Source organism: Citrus sinensis, chromosome 4, assembly GCF_022201045.2.
Source record: "Citrus sinensis cultivar Valencia sweet orange chromosome 4, DVS_A1.0, whole genome shotgun sequence".
NCBI classification, from domain to species: Eukaryota; Viridiplantae; Streptophyta; class Magnoliopsida; order Sapindales; family Rutaceae; genus Citrus; species Citrus sinensis.
Window position 1 is genome coordinate 10,801,113 of NC_068559.1, and position 11,416 is coordinate 10,812,528.

An 11,416-nucleotide genomic window follows, 5' to 3' on the forward strand; every position below is an offset into this window, starting at 1 on the left:
CGTGATTGGTATTATTTGAATAAAATACTAGCAATCAGCATAGCTTAGAACATGAGATTTGGGTAATTTAAAATACTAGCAATCCCATAAGTTAAATTTATAACTTTAAAAAATAACTTAATTTTTCATCAATCTTAATTTTTCATAGTTGGATCCATTCAATCCTACGTTAAGGTTTAAAGTTAAAAAAAAAAAACAGCCGTTGGAACATTTTCCCTCATGTTCATTATTTCGTAATTTTCATTTAAATAGATATTTATTTTTAAGTTAAAAAATAAAATTCAAATTTTTTTTAAAATAAATTAAAAAAATGATTATAATTATTTGAAAAAAAATTAATTAACAAATACATTTTAGAATTTATTCAACTTTTGTACCTTTATGAACCTTAAAAGGCTTGTAGATTTCTTTTTCTCAATCCCTTTTCAAAATTGAGGGTCCCAATGAGCTCCTACTCTTTGAAAATGGAACTTGTAAATTGTAATTGTCATTCTCAGGGGTCAGAATTGAATTGAGGAAATATAAAATCAATTTTGTTTCTTCCTTATCCAGAGAAGCTTAGGCTTACTAATAAAATTAATGCCATCTTCGTGTGAATATGAGCTTGACCTGCTCAACCAAGATACAGATACTTAGGAATCTCTTCAGTTCTGCCAAAATTCATAATTAATTGAGTAGTAGTCAATAAATTGTACAAATATTCCTATTTTATATCATTTTAGAGATAAAAGTGCCCGTCGATTAAATCCTTATGTTAATTTTGGAAGAAAAAAATAAAATGCAATTATTACTTTTTAGCAACAAAAAGCATAAAAAAACCTCCCAAGTTCCAAACCTTGATTTTGTTCTCAGTAGTAATTGGTTAGAATTTAATCTTATTTTTATTCTTATAAGTATGTATGCTGAAAGCTCTTAATCTCTCATTCAAGTACTCACCCATTTGAAAACTTGAATGCACGATGCAACAGACAATTAATTTCATGCATGCAGAGATATCGAAAAGACAATCGGATATATTAAGGCAACAAGCTACTCGCTCCAAAAAGAGAAAATAAAATAAAGATCTAACTCGCTGACGCTGAATTCATTTTTTTCCAGTTCTCATGTTATATTAAGCTCTAAAATAATTGTTCTAGCCTATCGTAACAAAATGAGATAGGAACTTCTGCGGACCATTAAAAAATATTGCTAGTGTTCCTATGCTACAAGAAGTCAACTGCAATCTATACTTGAAAAGAGTAAAAACTGTTCTACAAGAGCTACTCTCTTCGATGAATTCAGTTTCTTCTTTAATGCCTTCTGGCTTCTGCTCGGAACTTCAATAAGTAGAGTTTAACCTATCAAGGTTAGTCAACATATAAATCAATTCAAATGTTGAGGTTGAAAAAAGAAGAAGATTATATGGTAACAAAAGACAACTAAGACGCAAGAGGTTATCTGGGAAGTAAATATACCTGTGAAATACAACGCAAAAATCAGAGAAATCATGACCAGGAATACAAATGGTTTCCCATCAACACCAGCTGAGGTTGACCTATAGACAACAACACCAAGCATTCAGAGAATTATCCCTACATGTAACAACTTATTTAATATTATATATAAAAAAGATATCCTGAGCTAGCAGCTTTGAATTCTGGGCTATTGTAAAATGTTTCTTGAGTTCAAGGAAATCCCCAGAAAGATTCCATTTCTGTTTCATGTACCAACTGATGCTCAAAAGAGCAGCTGCATAAGAAACTAATATTTATTTCATAGAAAATTCAACAGTCATTGGTGTAGAGGACAACAATAGTGGTTATGGAAGCCATTCTTGGTTCACTAGAAACTTGATCCTTCCTAATTTGAAATGCCTTTCTCCTCTGGATGACAGAAAAGGTGATAATTTAGACTGATAGCAAAATGCCACGGTAGAAAAACAAATTAATGTCTACTTAGGGATATGCAAACACCACCTTAATTTCCAATTGCACAAATCCAGTAGAAAATAGAGAGAGAGTACAAGAAACCTACAATTAGTCTGACTAAAAACACAAGGAGAACATGATAAGACAACATAAATAGAAGAAACTAGACAACAGTTGAATGCTTACCTGGCTACAATGCTTGGAACTGATTCTGTTTTAAGTCCAAAATCAAAGGGGAAGAGAGGATCGTAGTGCGGATCCCCAACATTCATTGGTAGTTGATCTACAGTTTTAAACCATGATCTTGGGAGCTTTCCACTAAATCCATAATCCCCAAAGAGGACATCAGTCACGCCTTGGCCTTCAGTGCCTGGTAGCCATGCAGCTACCAAGGCATCTACTGAGGAAATATATGGTTCAATTACTATAGGTCTGCCAGAAATTATGATAACAACACACTTAACAGCTTCACAGACATTGGTGATGACGCTTGGATCAGGGTCCAACATTGTGAGGGTCATGCTATCGCCTGCGGATTCAGCATAAGGGGCCTCGCCAACAGCAACAATGGCATAATCAAAGTTGTTGGACTTGACAAAATCACTATCAGGGTTGTCACGGTAGACAACTTCTGTACTTGAGTCTACAGCAGATCTTATGGCACCAAGGATGGTGGTCCCTAGCCATGTAAAAGGACTTTATCAAAATCATTGCCATGCAAGGACAATTCAGGATGAAAACGTATCAGACAACACAAGGAATAGCCTATCAATACAGCAGCTTGTCATTGGTGTCTGGAAAAGGCACTCTTACATGAAGCTTCTGGTTACCTGTTTCGAATTATGGTTCCGCCTAAGGAATAGCTAATTACCTACCAATATGGTTGATCCCACCCCAAGATACATTTCAATGCTTGGAACTGGCTCTAAGCAACACCTATGTTTAGAAATCTAAAATACGTAATTAGGATTTAAAGTAAATATGTATGATTAAAGCTGGCAAATTTAACATAATTCGAATGCCCGACACGAATACGACATGAATAAATGGGTATGAGTCGTCAAATATGACACGATTATTAAACGGACCAGGTCCAGGTCAACAAAATTTTTTTTCCATGTCAGGTTAGGGTTGAAGTTCTTGACCCATTTACCCGGTTAATGACACGAATATATTTTCTATTCTAAACCAATTTATAATTTCTCGTCATCAAAACTCAAATATTGGACATAATTCCGCATCAAAAAAAAAATATTGGACATAATTCTTTCTCTCTCTCTTTTTTTTTTTGGGGGGGGGGGTAAACATATAAATAGTGTTTCATTTATAAAATTCAATATAGATTTAGAACTTCAACAGTGTAAATGTGTAATATTTTGATAGGTATGTATAAAAAATATCAATAAATAATATCAATGTAAATTTTATTAAATACATAGATATTAAGCGAACTGTTTGACAAGTGATTTTCCCTTATTGGGTTTGGGTCTCAATATTTTGACATGATCATTAAATAAGTCGTGTTTGGTTCAGACTAAATTTGACACGCTATGAACACGCCCCAATGAACCATTTTGCCAACTCTGTATATGATAATCAGCAAATCATTTTCACAAGTATATTTTCCTATCTGTCTCAACTTAATAGCAAGGATTTCTAGCTCAGTTTCTTTTTCTAAGGAACCATCAATAAGTTAATAAATCCTTCATCAGAATCCTAGTCAATGAAATAAAGATAACAGCTCCATACATTAGTCATAAATGTAAGAAAAGTTGAATGTCATAACTGCAAGATGTTAGTTTGTAATTCATTACGTAAAGAAAAAGGTACCCCTTGTGTAGTTGTTGCCACTAAATCCTTGCCAGTTGATCGTCCACCCGCCGCATTGATATCCCAAATTATCAGCATGACTACCAGCAACTAGGATCTTTGGAGCCTTCTTGGGTAGTGGTATCAATGGATGACTTTCATTTTTCCCATTTTTCAGTAAAACAAGTGATTTTCTCACAGCTTCCCTTGCCAAGTCTCTATGTGCCTAGTAAAACAACAAAATATTTCATCACTTATGGCACTTGTGGAATACGGCTGGAAAATTTAGGAATTTCGAGATAATGATTTGACAAACAGACCTGGCTCCCAAGCTCATTCACTAGGCTGAGATCAGCCAAAGGGTTCTCAAAGAGACCCATGCTGAACTTGACTAGCAAAATCCTTCCTACAGCATCATCAATACGATCCATTGTGATTACATTGTTCTTGACGAGGTCAGTAAGATCATCAATGAACTCAGTAAGGTTGAAGGGAATCATGACCTGGGAAACACGGATCAAAGACGATTTTAAATTCATCAATTTCCCCATGCATTAAATCTGTGTTGATTACAGTAAGAAACAATTTCTTATCATCAATTTAGTATGAGCTAAGTTATCCCAATAAATGAGATACATACCATGTCAATCCCAGCTTGAATCCCTGCTTGGACAGAGTATGTGTAGTTTGAATGTGGTGGGGAGGTGATTCTATCAATTCCCTGCCAATCTGAGATAACAAAGCCCTGAAATTCAATAAACAATGAACAATTAGTTGGAGATATGCCAAGCCTTGTTGCTTGGGGATCAACATAGTTCACTGACAAGGATAATAAAAGACTTAAAAGGCGCATAAAACAATTTTAGAAAACAAAAGTTCAATGATGTTAGTGTCATTTTTAATTATTTGTAAAGACTATAGAGGCTAAGTTAAGCACTATCTTAAACGTGCAGTTTTTTCACTGAAACTACAGCAGACACAATATCTTAAGCATGCCCAAAATTGACAACTTACATCATCTGGACCAGACCACTCAACTGAAGTCTTTTAATAAGAGAATTTCCTACAAAATCATTGCAATGTGCTCAAGGAAGAGACGCATATGGAATGTCTTACATCACAAATGACAAATGCTTCAGGTAATAATGTTAGTAATCAAGAAGTTTGTTTACAAATGTATTGAATGAGAAGTAAATATATCAGGGTGGTGAAGTGAAAATGCAAGAGAAGACTAAGTCAATATATTTGTAAACAACTGAAGGTAACAGCTTTTACAAAAATGGTTAGGAAACATCAGTAACAATAATTTAAGTATCTGCAGCTATAAAACAACAGCAAGCTATGACGGATATAACTCACATTGAATATTGAATGATCATGGGAAACTCCAGGAATAATGTGCATCATGAGAAAATACACGGCCACCAATTAACAAAACCCACATAATTTGTTGGGTTAAGTTGCATATCTTAGGTATGAAAGACCCAAAAGCTACGAAACCAATTTCGAAAGGTAATAAAACTTTTCTTACCTAAGAATCGCAATCAGATTATGTGTAAAAAAACTTGTCTTTGGAGAACAGTGTTAGAAGCTACCTCCAAGATTTTAGTTAAAGTGAGGATACGTCTGTGTAAGGGAGAAAAGAGAGAGAGAGAGAGAGAGCTTGTGTCCATTATTTTGCTAATGTCCAAAAACACATTTACACACAAGTTTAACCTCAGGTCTGATGTGCTGGTATTATATCTATGAAGTATGAAAAAAGCAAAGTGAAACGTAACTTTAAACTTAAGCGTGCCCTTCAGGAAACCAGTAACAAGTTCACGGTTAGCATGCATCTTTTCCCCATTCCAGCTGGAATATGAAACCATGATTGTTGAAACTCCCTTGATGATTGAATCAGAGTACGCAGGCATGTGGATACTCAGCAGTCCATGCATGTCAATCACAGTGTTGTTCTCATTGATGCCATTGGTTGTCCCACCATCACCCACAAAGTGTTTAGCACAGGCAGCAACCTTATCCCTACCAGAAATATTTGAAAATTAAATCATAGAAATTAAAGAAAAACACAAATTAGTAGCTGAAACACAATAACAGCAGATTCATTTCAGCTGGAGAGTACATTTCCACACGGATGACAAAATTTGAGAGTGATGTGATAATAAAACTATCCAACAAAATGTTGATTCCAAAAATGAATAAATTAATCTCCTATTACCAGAAAATTAGATAATAGCGAAGCAAACAGAAGTGCACTGAAGGTGCAACTGAGAGAAAATTAAAGAATCAATGTTTCCTATATAATAGCTTCTAGGAACTAATACCATTTACAATTGTTTTATTCTCTGAGCCTATTTAAGTAATCCATAACAGAAAAATAGGATAATATATGAATAAGATATGTCTTTTACTATCCAAAAGTAGAACCTCTGAAAAAATTTAAGAATTCTGCTGTAATTTCCAGCAATAAAAATTTTCCCAAAGTATTTATTTGATTTCATGGTGTTCATACTTTCCACCAACATAAGGAACTCCCTTGCGCAAATTTGAAGGAGGATCTCCTTGTAATCCAAGTATAACATCTGTCATCTCTTGCACAATTTTGTGATCCTCACTGTAGCTTTCATAACACCTGCCCCATCTTGGATCTCTACAAACCTATGAAGAAGATGTCAGGAAATATACACAAACAAAACTCATACATCAAACTACAGAATGCATTGACAAATCCTGAAATTTTATTAACTCATACACATCATGCTGATTATTACCGCAATGCAAGGAGCAAAGACATAAGGAATCCCTGTAGCTCTGACTTCAAGAGCAGTTGCAGCACCAATCCTCTTCACCAGCTCAGGATCCCTGTATTTAAACTAAAGTTCACTCTTAAAAAGTTTTGCATTGAGCAACACTTTAATAACTTTAATCGGTCTAATTTCTGCTAGATTATGATAAACAAATGCAATAATCATACACTTGAAAGAGTCTATAAGTTATGATTGTTTTCCCTTGTGCAAGCAAAATATGCATACGTTGAGAGGAAGATTTATGATCCAAATGAGAAAAATACATGCCTGGTAGCTCCAAGGCCAACATTATGCGGGAAAATAGTAGCATTATAGACATTGTTGTGGCCATGAACAGCATCAATGCCATAGATCATTGGAATCCCCAAACGACTGGCAAGAGACCCCCTTTGAAAATCATTTATCATATTGATCCAATCTGCAGCACTGGCCTGCGGAAGCGGCGTGCTTCCCCCACCACTCAACACACTCCCTGCGCAAAACCATTAACATTTCTTGCTCAATCAACTGTACACTGAAAAACTAAAGGTGGGAGCTCTGCATTAAATGCAGATTTGATGCAACAGCTACAATGGCATAAAATCAACCACATTGGAGAAGTGTTTCAAACAAAAAATACCCATTTCCATAAATATTTAGTACTCAAACACAACTACGTTTTAAAACTAATAAAAATATTTACCCAGATGGGTAAGCTAATTTAAAAAAAAATGCAGAAGCTATAGTTAAAATAGTTACCAATGGAGTAATCTTTCAAAAACTGAACAGTGGCAATGGTTCTATCAATCTGAACCATCTGACCAATCTTTTCTTCAAGTGACATTCTACCCAACAAGTCCTTAACCCGCACAGCCACTGGCTGCTTGGGATCTTTGTACTTGGCATACTCTGCATTTGCAAAGCTTAACAAAGAAACCATGCCCAACAAAACCGCGCGCATCAATATCCTTACCGTTTTCATTTCTTCAAAAGCAGAAAACAAGTATCAGTGTTTTTTTTTTTTTTTCTTTTTCTCTTCTTTTTTAACAGCTAAATGAAAGGATTGCTTTTGGGCTAAAGAATAAAAGAGTGGAAATGTTCGTGGGACTGGGACGGTGACGGTTTCTTTTTTGGTTAGTATAGATTCTTTTCTTTGTTGAGTACGTGTGTGTCTGTGAGGGGCGTGTAAATCGTGCTTTTCCTTCACGGCTTTTTATTGCTGTTTGTACTGGACTCCACGTTCATGTTACTCTTTTTTATCGGTCCTCTTTCCTCTTCCTTCATTACAATTTACACAGCTACCAAAATTCATCAGTAATTTTTTTTTTTAAAGGAATACTCTATTTTTGGATCTGCTTATGATTTCGGTTATGTTTAAGATCTATGGTTCTTTTAAGTATTATTTCTTATCAAATCACTGCTTATCATATTATAATTGGTTGATGAAATCAGGGGTAGATGCAGTATGTGACCTGCTGGCTAAAAATAAATAAAAAATAAAAAAAATTAAGATTTTTAATTAGCTCCCATTAAATTTATTAAAATTGACCCTATAAATTTATAAACTTACAAAATTTAAATTTTAAATTTTACAATTATAAAAACCTATATTATAATTAAAAATAATGTTAGGATCACCACAAATATTTTTTTATTTTTTAAAATACGTCGAGAACAATCATAAATGTATTAACAAATATTTTATATATTCAAAGTTTTAGTTTGAAAATTTTACTATTATGTAATCTACCCCCGATAGATTATTTTTCTAGATCCGTCACTGGACGAAATAAACATGTGGTAAAAATGAATAGGAGAGGAATAATATTTTAAGACCATCTAATAATTTTCTTTTTCTTCAATAATGTTTTACATTAGTTTGTATATGTGTAAGGTTTAATTGTATATAATTTTTTTCGATAAATATCAATCACAATATTCAAAAACTCATTAGAGCATCGAATTCATTTCCTCAAATTGTATGATTTCTTTAATAAGGAGAATCGTGTTTAGGAGTGGGCAACAATCCTGTTGTCCCCAAAAAATCGAATCGAATTGATTTGAAAAAAAAAACAAAAAAGCTGATCGATTCATTTTTCATTCATTTAAATAAATAAAAATAAAAATAAAATAAAGATTCTAAAGGTTAAAAATTTTGATCTGGTTCGTTACTTTAAAAATAATCATTCGGTTCACTTCAATACGATTTAAAACCAAATTAAACTGAATTATACCCATCCTCCTCGTCATATAGAACAGCTAGGTCCTCACTTCTATTAAAATGACTTAAACACCCTTTTCTGTTTTTGTTTTTAAATATCACGATACAATTCATATAACATTACAATAAAAAGTTTACTGCGGCGGATTTTGGTATAGTCAATATGAAGTATAGCCTAAAAATATGCTCAAAATATAAAGGCCTAATCATAAATCAGGAGAATTCTTCTCATAATTACATGTGGAGACTTTTGAATACAATAAAAATATGAAATGTTAACTACCATGATAAAAAGTGATAAACGACGATGGGTCTTAAATAAGAAAAATGTTGTTTTCTTCTATAAAATATGTCCCTAATGTGTCCCTTTTGAATATTTAAAAGAGAAATTGAAAAAGTTTCTCAACACACCCCAACCTTTATCAATAAGAACTTAATTATGAGTTTGTGATATAAAATCTTAACAACCGACTTAAAAGCTTGATAAATCATTAGATAAGGGCTCAAAAACTGATATAAATAAAATCTAAGTTAAATAGTTATTAATTATCACCAATAGATCGCAATTAAAATATACTTAATTATAACATGAGAAATTCGTATATAAAAGGGAACATAATACTTGTAGAAAGAAAGTGGAGTTTTTTAGACTTTCCCAAATGAGGTAATGGTGTAAGATAAATAAGCCCCAAGTCCCACAATCACTAACACTGCAGTTCCCATGTTTACCAACAATTGCTGCTTCCCCTCAATCAAGCCTTCCGAAGCAAAAGCACTTTCATGCTTTTTATCCTTTGGCTTCTCGGAAATCAAATCATCCACTTCCACTTTTCGTTTCTCTTCACTTTGGTCATTTTTTTGCTTCTCTTCCTCTTCCTTGCTTTCAAGCTTTTCAACTTCTGCTGGCTTCTCCTTCCCAATTGCTTCACTCTTTTCTTTCTCTTCATTCGCTATTTTATAAGCACTTTCACCATCCGTTCCTACTCTCTTTATCTCATCATGAATTTTCGCCGCAGTATCAACCAATGCAGCAGCTTTTGGAGAAGCTTCGACTGCGTGACCCATTTCATCAGCTTTTTGACAAGCAGTTTCACCACCTGATTCGTCAATCTGCTTCGTGATATCATCAACCAATGAAGCAGTTTTCTGAGAATCCAATTGCGTACTTTCTTCAGTACTTGTGGTCACTTTCTGAGGGCTTGGAGCTTCAACAACATTCTTTTCTTCTCTTTGTTTCTCCTGTACAGTAGAAGTTTCTGCGATTTCTTGGGAGCTGGAAGTCTCATGGTGGGTTGCGTCTGCTTTAGCATCCTTTTGAGCATTATTTTTTATTTTTGGCATAATAATAGTGAGGACTCCACCTTGAAACACGCTGTTGATGTTATTAATGTCACAAGTTTCTGGAATTTTGTAAAGTTCACTGAATTGGTTCCATCTTCCCCCGGCAAGTGGACGCCGGCCTTCAACTTTGAGCGAAAGTGTGATATTATCAACATATGTGTTCATCACCTTTATTTGCTCCTTCACAAAGCCTGCAATGCACACATACGTTGATAATATGGTAAGCCAAAGAAATTACACCATTAATGCAAGTATATATTAAGTCACGGGAGAGTGACAATTTATGATTTTGGTCCAAAATATTTCTTTCTTTTTTTTTCAGTTAGATCTTGATAAAAAACCGAGAATAAAAAAATTTGGGTTCTTTCACTATAGTCATATGATTTATATATGAAAAAACACAGGATGGACTATTTATGATAAAGAGTCACATTTAGTCTTTAAATAATAAAGTTCGAAAATCAAAATTAGAGTATTAAGATGTAAAAGGTAATTGAAAAAAATTGAGAGCTAAATGGTAAAAATGGAAATATAAGAGACCTAAAGTTCATTCTCAAGGCATTTAGATGCTTCTGAAAAGCATAAAAATTAAGCATAGTAAGTTGCTAACCAAATTCCTTCCCTCTCATGCTAAGCGTTTGAATCTTAGACCTCTTGTTTCAATTCAATAAATTTTGTCAATTGAACTAACTTGTTCTCATAAATTACACCAAGTGATCATAAAAATGAAATGTGCGTGAGTTTTACATAATTTATACTAAAACATACCAGGAAGATAAACAAGTAGAATACTGGCATCGTCTTCATGCTTCCATTCCGATTTTGGCTTGAAATTCTCATACGTTCGACGCATCAGTTGTCGTGGTTGGTTGCCAATTGTATATCTTGGCCTCATTGCCATTTTTATACGACAAGTACAACGAGTAAATTCAATGAAAATGTTTGTAGAGTTGTTGCACGCTTTTTGTATAAATAATGTGACAAGATCTGAGAATTGGGTTTTGGTTTATGGTTGTCTTGTTAGCCAGGCTATCTTTTTATAATGTTTCCATTGTTTTGGCTTGTCCATGAGGCTATACCTATTTTATTTTTCTTGTTTTCGTTTCATTGGGGATTCAAATATATAGCATAACTTCTTGCACAGAAAGTTCTTTATTTGTCTCGTACTTCATTTTCTATATATATACGCTCACATATACGAACTTTGCTAAGGATTACAACGCTACGTTGTGAAAGCTTTCCTCATTTTAATTATAAGGTATAAGATTCTCTTATCAGAAAATTTATATATATAGAGAGACAGAGAGAGAGATTCATGAGTCATAATTTTATACACAATTTTTGGACACAAT

At 33.7% G+C, this 11,416-nt stretch overlaps 2 protein-coding genes across 2 annotated transcripts; both read right to left on the reverse strand.

The window, feature by feature from the left end:
• Window positions 1–1,057: 1,057 nt before the first annotated feature.
• On the reverse strand, window positions 1,058–7,686 carry LOC102619134 (uncharacterized). Its single transcript, XM_006485459.4, has 11 exons — window positions 7,262–7,686; window positions 6,791–6,995; window positions 6,488–6,578; window positions 6,229–6,374; window positions 5,495–5,738; window positions 4,357–4,461; window positions 4,037–4,219; window positions 3,738–3,942; window positions 2,094–2,586; window positions 1,455–1,534; window positions 1,058–1,337 (listed from the first exon to the last, which is right to left on the reverse strand). Exons 1-11 carry the CDS (start codon window positions 7,482–7,484, stop codon window positions 1,333–1,335), a joined length of 1,980 nt encoding a protein of 659 aa, XP_006485522.1. The 5' UTR covers window positions 7,485–7,686; the 3' UTR covers window positions 1,058–1,332.
• A 1,543-nt stretch (window positions 7,687–9,229) lies between these two features.
• On the reverse strand, window positions 9,230–11,050 carry LOC102619423 (inactive protein RESTRICTED TEV MOVEMENT 2). Its single transcript, XM_006485460.4, has 2 exons — window positions 10,833–11,050; window positions 9,230–10,255 (listed from the first exon to the last, which is right to left on the reverse strand). The coding sequence occupies exons 1-2, from the start codon at window positions 10,963–10,965 to the stop codon at window positions 9,369–9,371; spliced, it is 1,020 nt and encodes a 339-aa protein (XP_006485523.1). The 5' UTR covers window positions 10,966–11,050; the 3' UTR covers window positions 9,230–9,368.
• Window positions 11,051–11,416: the final 366 nt, after the last annotated feature.